Source organism: Bos taurus, chromosome 15, assembly GCF_002263795.3.
Source record: "Bos taurus isolate L1 Dominette 01449 registration number 42190680 breed Hereford chromosome 15, ARS-UCD2.0, whole genome shotgun sequence".
NCBI lineage: Eukaryota > Metazoa > Chordata > Mammalia > Artiodactyla > Bovidae > Bos > Bos taurus.
The window spans coordinates 47,175,327-47,189,443 of record NC_037342.1 but is presented as its reverse complement, the minus strand read 5'-3'; the positions used below and the strand labels follow the sequence as shown (position 1 = coordinate 47,189,443).

Here is a 14,117-nt window from a genome sequence, read left to right as displayed (position 1 = left end):
TCCTGCTTGGAGATATCTGAAATTTAGATATCTGGACCCCAAGTATTGTGTGGATCTGCTTCTAGGTTCTCAATTCTGTTCCACTGTCTCTTTTTCTACATTTTTACTTTGCCAGTAACACTGTGATATATCATAGCTTTATGGAAAATTTCAATATCTGATAGTGTAAATATTTCAGATTTATTCTTCTTTGAGATATTTTTGACTGAACCAACTCCTTTTATTCTTCCTTATCTCTTACTTTTCTTTGTACCCTCTTTCACTACCTCTAATGACAAGTTTGCAAATATAGGTCCAGATCAATGTCACAAAACCTACTTCCAAACTAATTTCAAATCTTGATTCTGATGATTATTAGCTCCGTAAGCAATGGTATAAGTTAACCAACTTCTCAAAACCTTTTACTTTCATAAACCAGAGACCAGTAAAACTTGTGCCATAAAGTTGTGGGGAGAACTGAATGAGATAATATAAGCACATAATATTAAGAATAATGTCTGAAAAATAGTAGGTAACCAATTCAAGATAGATGTTATTATTCTGGTGGTTATTGCTATTATTATCAATTTTATTATTGCTTAATAGTATTTATTTCTTGGAGAAGAGGAGAGTTAGTGCATTTATCTACTCTGAACCCATAAGTTTAAGAGAAAAATGGTGTTAACTTCTATTTGACACTTCAACTCTCATACTTATGGTACAGGTGAGAAGAGTCACTAGGATTATGTATGGAGAACTGGAAAAGAAAAAAATAATAATCAAAGACATTTAGAGAAACTTATTCCTAATACCAATCCTTTGTTTGGGATTTTTTTATTTTTAATCTTTATAGATATCAGTTAACTGTGGACTGTCCAAAGGTAATCATCAACAATGTTTAAAAATCATGCCACCTGAAGAAGAATGTCTTCTCCCAATGTCACTGAGTCACATCCTTCTTCGTTCCTATTGCTGGGGATTCCAGGGTTGGAAGTTGCACAGATCTGGCTTGGCTTTCCCTTCTGTGTCGTGTATCTGATTGCTCTTATTGGGAATATTATTATTCTGCTTGTCATCTGGACAGATCGTAGCCTTCACCAACCCATGTTCTACTTTCTGGCCATGCTGTCAGTGATTGACCTGAGTCTTTCTACTGCTACCATCCCCAAGACGCTGGGTATCTTCTGGTTCAGCCTTCAGGAGCTGTGCTTTGGGTGCTGTATTGCTCAAGTCTTTTTTATCCACTTTTTTACAGTCATGGAGAGCATTGTACTTCTTGCCATGGGTTTTGATCGCTATGTGGCTATTTGCAATCCCCTCAGGTACAGCATGACCCTCACCAATAGAGTTATTGGTATGATTGGTATGGTGGTAGTTCTAAGAAGTTTATGCATGATTGCCCCCATCATTTTTCTCCTCCTGAGACTGCCTTACTGTGGACACAGAATCATTCCTCATACCTATTGTGAGCACATGGGAGTGGCTCGTCTGGCTTGTGCCAGCATTAGTGCTAATGTCTACTATGGTCTTGGGAATATTTCTATATTGTTTCTGGATGTGCTTCTTATCATTATCTCCTATGCTAGGATATTGAATACTGTCTTTCACCTCCCTTCCCAAGATGCCCGCCTAAAGGCTCTAAATACCTGTAGTTCTCATATCTGTGTTATCTTAGCCTTCTTTTGTCCAGCTCTCTTCTCCTTCCTCACTCATCGTTTTGGCCATAGCATCCCCCAGTATATCCATATCCTTCTGGCTAATCTCTATGTAGTTGTCCCCCCTGCGCTCAACCCAGTCATTTATGGAATCAGGACCAAGCAAATCCAGGAGCGTGTACAAAGTATATTTGTTAAAAAAAAAAAGATTGAATTAGAGGTAATTCATTCAGCTTAGAAACGTATAAAGTCTAGGAAGACTGACATTTGTGATTAAATAAAGCAATGTATTTCACCCAAATTAGCTGTGTGTGTGTGTGTGTGTGTGTGTGTGTGTGTGTGTATGCTTGAACTTAGTCACTTAGGCTCTTTAAGACCCCATACACTGCAGCCCACTAGGCTCTTCTATTCATGGGATTTCCCAGGCAAGAATACTGGAGTGAGTTGCCATTTCGTCCTCCAGGGGATCTTTCTGATCCAGGGATTGTACTCTCCTGTGTCTGTTGCACTGCAGGTGGATTCTTAGCCACTGAGTCATCAGGGAAGTCCCTTAAAGTTGTATAAGTACCATATAGATTATATGTAGACATAGAAAAGAAATATTGGTTGTAACTGTTGCAGGCATGTGTGTTTGTGTGTGTCTCAATGTATACTTGCAATGATATTCACTAATGACCCAGGCATAGAATATGCCATGCAAGAGTAAATCTCAAGGAGGAGAGATTTTATTCATTAAAGAAATAGCTTTCTGTTAAAACTGTAAGGTGCTCTAGATCTCTTTCAGATAGTAATAAGATTTCTTTCATAAGGATATTCAATGAGATCACATGACGAGTAGGAAGTAAAATGCAAAGTTTTTATAAACGAGCTGGCGAGCCTTGAGGGAACTCAGGAAGTAAAAGAATACCTGCTGTCTAGCAGCCATCAGACTGCAGCCACTCCTCAGAGTGAGCCACGAAGAAATTCTGAATGTGAAAACACAGATTACTGGCCCCAGATGACTAAGGTGCATACCAAAAGAATGATTTCAGTTAGCCTAGACTCTTGCACTTTCCCATACATAGAAAAACAGAAAAGCACTAAATTTCTTAACTTTGGATATCTGTTATTTTTTATTTTTTTAATATTTTTTAAGATCTCAAATCAGTTGGTTTTTTTTTTTAATTAACAACAATCTTTTGGTAATCAGACTACCTTTGTTTCAAAACTTCTGTATCTCCTGGCCCCCCTCCCCTGCTTGCCTCCTTGGATCAGTTCTATTAGGGTTACTTGAGATACTGCCTACTGGCTTGAAGTCCTAAAAATTCCTGCCAAATAAAACATAACTCTGAACTTTTAAGTTGTGAATATATTCTAAGTCAACAGAACAAATGTATGGATACAAAGGGGGAAGAGGGAGTGGGATAAATTGGGAGACTGGGATTGACATATATGCACTATTGATATTATGCATAAAATAGATAACTAGTGAAATCCTACTGTATAACACAGAGACCTAAATGGACCTGAATGGAAAGGAAATCCATAAAAGGGAATATATATAAATATGTAGCTGATTCACTTTGCTGTACAGCAGATAGTAATACAACATTGTAAAACAAATATTCTCCCATAATTTTTTTTAATTTTGAAAATAAAGTACTGTCTAAAAGTAAATAGCAAAATTTTTACCAAAGTATAATCAAGCAAATGATAAGAATTAGACTAATTCTTTTGAGCTTGAGTTAAATTTAAGCTTGGAGAATATTCTATTGATACTTAGGTCAGTCATCCTTTAAAAGTTTTATTTTAAATTATCATTCTTTCTTTTCTATTGACATTTTTGTAGTGTTTTCTTCCCTTTCCATGTTCTCAAGTTTCTGATTCTATCAAGTTTTTCATAAGTCTAACCTCCTATAAACACTTTCATTCATGAAATGGTAAATTTAACACTATGTATTTTGTGGTAATGAAACATTCTTCCTTCTTGGAGTTTAAAAATGCTGTGGAATGCATGAAAATCATTATAAGACATATGTTTTAGCAATTGATAAAGCAATTTAGTTAAAAACAGAGATAATAAAAGAATATGTTTCTTCCCAGGTGGCAGAGTGGTAAACAATCCACCTGCCAATGCAGGAGACATGGGTTTGATCCCTGAGTCAGGAAGATCCCCTGGAAAAGGAAATGGCAACCCACTCCAATATTCTTGCCTGGAAAATTCCTTGGACAGAGGAGCTTAGCGAGTTACAGTCCATGGGGTTGCAAAGAGCTGGACATGACTGAGTGACTTAATATGGCAAAATGTTATGAACAATTGAGCCATACTTTGAAAAGATTAAAAAGGTGTGATTAGTAGCCTGAAGTTTATTCATTTAGAAATTGAAGTTTATAAACTGGTGAGTAAAATGATTATGTGGGAGTTTAGAAAATCTTACGTCACATTAGCATTTAGTAAAGATAGGACATAGACAATTAGTGAAGCACAAAGTTGATTTCTGATAATTTTATGACTCAAGGAGAACTGTAATTTGGAAAATTATAATGCAAGTAAAGGGAAGATATCAGGTATGAGATACAAGAGAGAGACATGGGGCACAACTTAGCCACACAGTAGCAAGAGAGAGCAGGGTTAATATTTATTTTGTTCATTGGTTTTCAACTAGAAGACTTCAAGTGTTGGAATATATAAGAAGAAAAAAAGAAACTTATTTATGAACTTCAAAAAACAAATAAAGAAATTGGATTGTAAAGGACCTTAAAAATTTTGGAATGTGAAAAAGTAAATATAAGAGGAATATATAAAATGGATGAAGTAGGTATAAACAATGTATTCATGGTTTACAAAAATGTCAATAGAAAAGAAAGAATGATAATTTAAAATGAAACTTTTAAAGGATGACTGACCTAAGTATCAATAGAATGTTCTCCAAGCTCAAATTTAACATTGAAAATTACCACAGCAATCAATTCACCTAATTCTATGACATTCCTATCCTAGTGATTCTTATTAATTTAATATACAAAATCAACATTGAAAAGTATATTATTAATGATTATATTTCAAACTCAGAAGAGTTAATATTGAGGTGACAGTAGAAGAGAACAATAAAAAATAACATGCCCACAGGTTTTCATAATCATACATTAAATTCCAGAATATTGATAAATATTCTTTATGTCTTAAAGTAATGAGGGACAAATACTCACTTAAGTTACACATTTTATGACTGAATTTTTGTCAAAAAATTCTGCCTACATTTCTGTGTCAAGATATACTTTGAGCATAAATACTCATTTCTGCTCTCCTTCAAAAACGTGCTGAAATTAATGATAATCTAGAAATAAAATAAGTATATAGCATTATTGGGAAATAGAATATGTGTCATTAAGCAGAATAACATTTGCTCTGTACAAGTCCCAGAAGGAGAAATAGATCAAACACTTATTTGAATATTTTTTTCTAATCTGAGGAATGAAACACATATCCAGGTCCAGGAACCTTATGGACTATAGTCCACCAACTCCTCTGACCATGAGATGCTCCAGACAGTAATACTGGAGTGGGTTGCCATGCCTTCCACTAGGGTATCTTCCCAACCCAGGGATAAAAGCCATGTCTCCTGCTTCTCCTGCATTGCAGGCAGATTCTTTACCTACTGAGCCACCTGGGAAGCCCCCAGGAAGCATAGAGAATTCCGGATAAGATAAGCCTAAAGAGATTCACACCAAGACACAATTACAATTAAACTGTCAAAAGTTAAAGATAAAGAAAATTTTAGAAGCAAGAGAAAAACAACTTGTTAACACCCAAGGGAAACCCAATAAAGCTTTCAGCAGATTTTTCAGCAGAAAGGTTGCAGATCAGAAGTGGCAGGACATATTCAAAACGCTAAAAAGAAAAAAAAAAAACTTTTAACCAAGAATACTCCAACTTATGTCCACCCAGAGAACCAAATATTTGGCAGCCATCCATGAAGAAAAATAATGTCTTTGAGGGAGCTTGGAATCCAGGTAGAGCTTATGATTAAGGAGGACTGTTATGGGAATGCAAACCAGCACACCAGTGTCAGGCCTGATGTCGTGGTTCTGACTGCATACTGGAAACACCCCTGTCCCCTTTGAGTTCAACTCCAGTCCCACTTGTATGTAGTTCTATCACTAGCTACTGCTGCCAGGGGGCCTATGAAGAACCAAGCCTATCTGTTCCCCATGTGATAGATATGGCAGCTTCAGACCTAATCATGACCCCCAGTGCCATTCCACTCTAGCACAGACTAGGGGCAATTCTTCCCAAATAGAGATCAGCCCAGTGACCCAATGAAAGCACTCTCAGAGAACCAGTGGAAACTACACCCCCTTGCAACCTGGTAACTAGCCTGCCAATTGCAAACTTGACTACAGACCAGATAATAGCCAAAAGGCCTAGTTCCACTTTTATCCAACAGTGATCTCAGCAACAGTCCCATCGATCCAGGATCCCAGCAGGGGAAAAACATTACCTGCTAAAACCAATGTACATCTTGGAAGGCATGTTTGTTTCTTCAAATGTGCATACCAACTCTAGGCTATATAGACCACAAGGAATCAGACAAACACCAATGAAGTAACTAATAAAGTGCCAATGACTGTTCCTAAAGAGATGGCCCATGAACTGCTGGACAAATCATTCAGAATAATTATCTTAAAGAAGCTCAGTGTACTACAAGAGAAAATATACAACTACATGCAATCAAGAAAACAATACATGAATAAAATAAGGGATTCCCCGATGGCTCAGACAGTAAAGCATCTGCCCACAGAGCGGGAGACCTGGGTTCAATCCCTGGGTTGGGAAGATCCCCTGGAGAAGGAAAAGGCAACCCACTCCAGTACTCTTGCCTAGAAAATTCCATGGATGGAGGAGCCTGGTGGGCTACAGCCCATGGGGAATAAAATAAGAAGGCTAACAAATAAATACTATAAAAATGAACTAAACAGCAATACTGGAACTGAAGAATATAATGACTGAACTGAAAATTTCAATGCAGACATTTTAAAGTTTGGTTTATGTATAAAATGGAATATTATTCAGCCTTAGAAAAGAAGGAAATCCCATCATTGCAACAACATGGGAGAAACAGGAAGTTATGCTAAGCGAAATAAACCAGTCACATAGACAAGCATTGCATGATCTTGGTTTTATGTGGCACCTTTATTAAAAGAAGTCAAACTCATAGTAACAGAGAGTAGAATGGCAATTACCACATGCTGGGGCTTAGGAGAAAAAAGATTATTTAAAAACTGTGCAATTTACTCAATTCTAAGCTGAGGAGTTTGCTATGGTAAAATGGAAAGAACTGTGGGTTTGAATCACAATTTGAGGTAGAACTGTAAAATCATAAGGGATTATATATGCTAATGGAGAAGGAAATGGCAACCCACTCCAGTATTCTTGCCTGGAGAATTCCATAGACAGAGGAACCTGGTGGGCTACAGTCCACGGGATCGCAAAGAGTCGGACATGACTGAGCCACTAACAACAATAATATGTGCTATAGTTAGTTGAAAATCACAGTACAAATTTAGGGAAACAAAGGACAGAGGAAAGAAAAGCAAGGATATGAAGAAAACATGAGGGATTAGATAGTCACACTTACATGACCTTGTATGTTTTAAAAGAACAACCATGCTTGGCGAGAGTCACCATTGATCCTGGTTCATTCCACCAATACTGCCAGGGAGGGTGCACAGATGCACCTACTCACATAACTTGAGTAGGTTTCCTTTCCCGCATCTTATGAGCAGCCCCAAGACCCAAACCAGTTACCTGGGGTCCACAGTGAAGTTAAAGTACCTTTATATCCATTGCCATCAAACTCATTCATCCTTCCCTACCCCTGCCTTCATCTACTAGCTATGATACTATATTAATATGCATTTTCATATTAAATTAAGAGCATTCGTCATAGTGACAAAATGGAGGTTAACCACTAAATGTCAATAGTTAAGAAGAGCAAAGAAAAAGCCTTCACGAAATGATGGTCCTTAATTGTTGTCGGTCAGATACTGTGATCCCTTTAAAGAGTATGTTATTAGCCCTTAATACTAGTTGCCAGCTACAGGAAATAAAGTTCCACCACTTCCTCTGCTGAATATTCGAAGATCTCCTCTTTCTACCTAAGTATTTGGAAGTCCCTCCCATCCTGCTGAATAAAGGCAGTTCTCAGAAGGACATTATTCTGAACTCGAGTGTAGGAAATGCCATAATTTCAAGACTAGATGTGTGTGTAAAAGAAAGCCTACACTGTCAATATATTCAGAACGTTGGTATGATTGTCTCTCTGTCACCTTCCTTACTTTTGGTTGTAAAGTTCTTGGTTGACAATGATTCCTTTTTTCAAAACAGTGTTATTGAGATATAACTGAGATAGAAAAAAAACTGCAAATATTTAACTTGTACAACTTCTGATTTAATGAGTATGGATATCCACATATACCCCTGAAATCATCATTACAATCAAGGTAATCAAATATCTATCATTTCAGGTGGCACTGGTAGTAAATAATCCACCTGCCAAAGCAGGAGACTCAAGAAATGTGTGTTTGATTCCTGGGGAGGGAAGATCCCCTGGAGAAGGAAATGGCAACCCACTCCAGCCTTTCTGCGAGGGAAAACTCCATGGACAGAGAAGCCTAGCAATCTACAGTCCATGGGACTGCAAAGAGTTGGACATGACTGAGTGACTGAGCACACATCTCTTCTAAAAGTTGGCCCCTGCCCTGCCCCTTTGTTTTTTTGGTGTTTTTGTTTGCTTATTTGTTTTAAAGGCATTAAACACAAGATTTCAGTTCAGTAGCTCAGAAAAAATAAAAAAATAAAAAGTGAAAGGTAGTTGCCAAGGAATGAGGGGAGTAGATCATCAGGAGTTATTGTTTAATGGATATAGTTTTTATTTTAACAAAGTGGAACAATATGAATGTACTTAGTGTTAGGTAGTTAGAATAGGGAAAAAGGAGTCCAGAATAACAGTGGCTAAAAGATACGGAAGAGAAAAGCCAGTGAAAATAGAACACAGGAAGGTCTGAGGACTGGAGTGAGGGCCTCAGGTAAAACAAACAATACTCCTGGCTGGCCCAATTTACACAAGACAGGCCCAGGGAAAAAAACATATAAAAAGAGGAGCCAAAGCTAGCTCTCTGTCTGTCTCCCACGTGCTGGAGCACTCTTCTCTTCGCGTCTTTGGATCGATGTACCCTCACACCTCAAAGATGGATTTTCCTGCTATCTTCTAAATAAAATAGAGCTGTAACACTGAGCTGTAACACTGATTTGTCTAAGAGGTATAACACCGTCTGTCCAAGACCTGAGAGCTGTGACACACTGAGGCGGCTTTAATGTCCGTCACTCCAAATCTTTGTTGTGACGAGACAGAACCGAGGAGCATACACTCGCGTGACATTAGTACTACTGAAATACACTTAAAAATAGTTAAGATAGAAAATTTTGTGTAAAGTGTTTCTATCACAGTAAAATATTGGGAAAAACAGGAAAGGGAGTAAACACAGAATCAAATAAAGTAATTTGTTCATGTTATAATAGTATCATAAACTGATACAGGAGACATACAGATCATATCTGCTTCATACAGACTCTTCATAAAGGAAATGGTAAATAAGGGAGGGTTGAAGGAAAACTGAAATAAATGGTTTCATAAAGAGGACTTTTGATCACCAAAACAGCATACTGTTTTGAAGATTCATGATGTAGAATTAAAGTTTAAAATGTTGATTAGGTATTGACTGAAGGTTTGGCAACAATATTGAGTATGCTTTACCAAATAAAGTCTATAATACACACCAGAGAAATGAAAGTCATAGGGAGGAATTTTAACAGGAGATTTGACAGAGTCAGACTTGATTTGGAAAGGTAAATGTTGACACAATGGTGAGGATGGATAACATGAGAAAGTGATAGGGGAGACTGGAAGTACAGGTTTCATTAATCAAAAAGAGAAGCAGTGAAAAAACAGGAACATATGAGATTGAACCAGAATCGTTTTTATCACAAACATTATCTTCTGCATAATAACAAAAAATTGTCTGAACTTGGAAAATAAAAAAAGAAAAACTGATTGTCTAGTATATTCAATTTTCTGTCTGCACTCAGGAAAACCATGATCTATGGCGCATCCAGGTACTCTCAGGTCAACTCCATCACCATCCAGAAAGGTAAATTCTAAGTAAACTCTAGAATTTGAGCTCTACCTGGATTCTGTCTTCTTGGGAGATTGTGGAATTTCTTTTGCCTTCTGCCCAGAGAACTGAAACATAAGAAAGCCCCTCTCTGAAGATTTTACCTGTTACCATTAGTTATAATTTAGGAAGGAGAGTCTTAATGGGTTGGAAGAAAGTTGATGCCATTTTCTACAGGTAAGATGAGCACTACCCAAAACCAAAATTTACTGTTACAGAGTCCAATGCATCTACTTGACAGATCTTCTTTAGCTTTTGAAATTCACTTGTAGCATTGTCAAACTGCATCAGGATTCACATATTTATATTCAACAAAGCAAAAGACGCAATGCTAAGGATAGATCCCTAGGAAGTCACACTTTGAAAACTTAATGGTCTAAATTTAATACTTTCATGCCTTTTGAAATGGACAGAGTCAATGTCATCCCCTGTGCTGATTCCTCCCCCTTTTGGATGTTTCCCTTCCTAATAGCACAAGACACATCCCTTCCTGTGAGCTAAGGAATTATGTCTGGTATGGTGATGTGTCTCTGCAGATGGAGTAGGGAAGAACAAAGAGTTAGCTGGATTTAATGACCCATGAGCCCATGTTTATGCCCATAGGACTTTGAAGGCTAAGCTCGGGGATTCTGGGACATGCTTAGACTTAGAGACACCCTCATTCACTATAAAGTTTTTCTCCATGTGATAGGACAGACTGAAACCCAGAGGTTTCTTGGGGTTCCCATCACCATCTTTAGCACCAGGGCTTATACTGTGACACGCTGTTCCAAGGAAGGTTTGGAGGAGGAAATATTGGAAAGGTAAGGATACATGAAAGAGGGAAATGAGATGCTACAGAAAGGAGGAGAAGAGGCAAATGAGGAGAGAATGGGACAGCAGTCTCCCTTTTTGCTGAGAAGTTATCCAAAGTAACCATTTTCTATTCTCACCACACAAACAAAACATGACATAGCATATGGGATTAAAGCAGATGACCACAGGTGAGAAAACAGTAATATGTCACTGAGTTATACACAGAATATTTCTGCTCTTTCTCTCTCCCTTACACATACATTCACACATACTCTCTCTCTCACCCATACATAATATAAACATACACATACACAAATCCTTATTTTATTCAATGGCTACATTCTGAAAAACTGGGAGCCATATACTCATATGGCAATGTTAGGGATATTAAAGTAAATACTCCTGGTTTGTTACCTCCAGTAGCAGCATTTATGTTGGTAGGGAATAGAAAAATTTATAAATAAAATCATGCTATGTTAGATGCTGCAGAGTTGTATAATATCCTAGAGATGCCAAAACTTAAAAATATATAACTTTATTATTTTTAAGCATCAAGAAAGATTCATTCACAGTGCTTTAATTTTAGTGTCACTTAAATTTGCTAGGCATTTTATCTATATAAACCTGAAGCTAGGCATAATTTCAGGACATGAGTGCAATTTTTCATGTTAATTTGTTATAAGTTAAGGCATGAAAGGCATATGAACATGATTTAGCTGATAAGCAAAAAGCAAATTATTGTACTTCCTGTAAGAACATCAAGGGATCACAGAATAAACAGGAATCTGGAGGCATCAAATCAGAAATCAAACCTTTTCATAAGATTTGTCCTGTTGTTGTTCAGTTGCTCAGTTATATCTGACTCTGCAACCTCATTAACTACAGTATGCCAGGCTTCCCTGTCCTTCAATATCTCCCAGAGTTTGCTCAAAATCATGTCCATTGTGTCAGTGATGCTATCCAACCATTTCATCCTCTGTCACCTCTTTCTCCTGCTCTCAACCTGTCCCAGCATCAGGGTTTTTTCCAATGAGCTGGCTCTTCGCATCAGGTGGCCAAAGTAAGATTAGCATCTTAGATTAGATTTTTGATGCTTGTTAATTCCATAAGATTAGCATGCATCAAAAATAGCAATGGCTTTCTAGTATAAAGATAAAGAAGAAAATTCTAAGAGAGACCATCTGACTGGTGGTGGTTTAGTTGCTAAGTCATGTCTGACTCTTGTAACACCATGGACTGTAGCCCGCCAGGCTCCTCTGTCTGTGGGTGTCTCCAGGCAAGAATACTGGAGTGGGTTGCCATTTCCTTCTCCAGGGGATCTTCCTGACCCAGGGGTAGAACCCAGGTTTCCTGCACTGGAGGCAGATTCTTTACCAACTGAGCTATGAGGCAAGCCCTGCTTCCCATAATTTGGCTGCAACAGATCCATGAGGGAAATCCCTATATTTGTATAATATCAAACACAAACAGTGGTATAAGTCAGCAGTTTTAATTTAGACCTAGGATTCTTTAACACCAGACCACACTTTGAAAAACACTAGGTATAATAATTTCTCAAAAGTAACCAAAAAACTTCTTGGAAAAGGAAAGGAAGAGAATACCATTAAAGGTAGTATACACTCTTTTTTGAAATACTGCCAGTTCCTTCAAAATTCTCATATATAAGAAAAAGTAATAGCGCCTAAAGCTGAGTGCTGAAGAATTTATGCTTTTGAACTGTGGTGTTGGAGAAGAATATTCAGAGCCCATTGGACAGCAAGGAGATCCAACCAGTCTATCATAAAGGAAATCAGTCCTGAATATTAATTGGCAGGACTGATGCTGAAGCTGAAAGTCCAATACTTTGGCCACCTGATGCTAAGAACTGACTCATTTAAAAAGACCCTGATGCTGGGAAAGATTGAAGGCAGGAGAAGAAGGGGACAACAGAGGATGAGATGGTTGGATGGCATCACCGACTCAATGGACTTGAGTTTGAATAAGCTCTGGGTGTTGATGATGGACACTGAAGCCTGGTACACTGCAGTCCATGGGGTCACAAAGAGTCGGACATGGCTGAGGGACTGAACTGAACTGATGAATCTCAGAACAATAACTTCTATTGAAAGAGCTGTTGACTACTCTCAGGAAACAGGAGAATATCTAATATTTCTAAATTAACTACTTTTACCATAACCTCCAGTGTACTGATTAAAAGTCTTTTCATCTTTCTAGGATGCATTGATAAGAAAAACAATGTAATCCTACTTTCTGACAAGAATTTTCCATGACACCTCTAGGAGAATGCCTTCTATCAATGACACCCAGTTCCATCCTCCCTTCTTTCTCCTGCTAGGAATACCAGGGCTGGAGACTGTACATATCTGGATTGCTTTCCCATTCTGTGTTGTGTATCTGATTGCCCTTGTGGGGAACATCACTGTTCTATATGTGATCAAGACTGAACACAGTCTCCACCAGCCCATGTTCTACTTTCTGGCCATGTTGTCCATGATTGATCTGGGTCTGTCCACCTCCACCATCCCCAAAATGCTGGGCATCTTCTGGTTCAACCTCAAAGAGATCAGCTTTGGAGGCTGCCTTGCTCAGATGTTCTTTATCCACATGTTTACAGGAATGGAGACTGTTCTACTGGTGGCCATGGCTTATGACCGCTTTGTTGCCATCTGCAACCCCCTCCAGTACACCACCATCCTCACCAGTAAAACCATCGGCATTTTAGCCTCTGTTGTTGTGGGCAGAAATTTACTTCTTGTGACTCCATTTGTGTTTCTCATTCTGAGGCTGCCCTTCTGTGGGCACCACATTGTTCCCCATACATACTGTGAGCACATGGGTCTTGCCCGATTGGCCTGTGCATCCATTAAGATCAATGTTATCTATGGGCTCATGGTGATTTCTAATATTATTGTAGATGTGATTCTGATTGCCTCTTCCTATGTACTGATCCTTCAAGCTGTTTTCCACCTCCCCTGTCAGGATGCCCGACTGAAGGCTCTCAATACCTGCGGTTCTCACGTCTGTGTCATGCTGTGCTTTTACACACCAGCATTTTTTTCTTTTATGACACACCGCTTTGGTCGTAATATTCCCCACTACATTCACATTCTTTTGGCTAATCTATATGTGGTTGTCCCACCTGCCCTTAACCCAGTCATCTATGGAGTCAGGACAAAGCAAATCCGAGAGCGGGTTGTAAAAATATTTATATAGAAATAATAGCTCTGTGAAATGACTGGGAAATATATTCACAAATTTTAATAATCTAAGATCTAAGTCTTTCATTATATTGTATAGTACTCTCCAGATTTTTCATTTTTATTGGAAATGGTTTAGGGTAAATGGAATTCCCTGGTGGCTCAGACAGTAAAGCGTCTGCCTGCAATGCCGGAGACCTTGGTTTGATCCCCGGGTCGGGAAGATCCCCTGGAGAAGGAAATGGCAACCCACTCCAGTACTCTTGCCTAGTAAACT

General features: G+C 38.2%; 2 protein-coding genes across 2 annotated transcripts; both read left to right on the top strand.

Annotated features, from left to right (window-relative positions):
• The first annotated feature begins 903 nt into the window (after nucleotides 1-903).
• OR52E7 (olfactory receptor family 52 subfamily E member 7) lies at nucleotides 904-1,872 on the top strand. The gene has a single exon (XM_002693185.3). The coding sequence runs from the start codon at nucleotides 904-906 to the stop codon at nucleotides 1,870-1,872; it is 969 nt and encodes a 322-aa protein (XP_002693231.3).
• Nucleotides 1,873-12,926: 11,054 nt separating this feature from the next.
• OR52E4 (olfactory receptor family 52 subfamily E member 4) lies at nucleotides 12,927-13,856 on the top strand. The gene has a single exon (NM_001389783.1). It carries the CDS (start codon nucleotides 12,927-12,929, stop codon nucleotides 13,854-13,856), a length of 930 nt encoding a protein of 309 aa, NP_001376712.1.
• Nucleotides 13,857-14,117: the final 261 nt, after the last annotated feature.

What these genes read in the sequence shown, in the direction of transcription:
- OR52E7 (XM_002693185.3), top strand. Translation starts at nt 904, where the DNA reads ATGTCTTCTCCCAATGTCACTGAGTCACATCCTTCTTCGTTCCTATTG.
- OR52E4 (NM_001389783.1), top strand. Translation starts at nt 12,927, where the DNA reads ATGCCTTCTATCAATGACACCCAGTTCCATCCTCCCTTCTTTCTCCTG.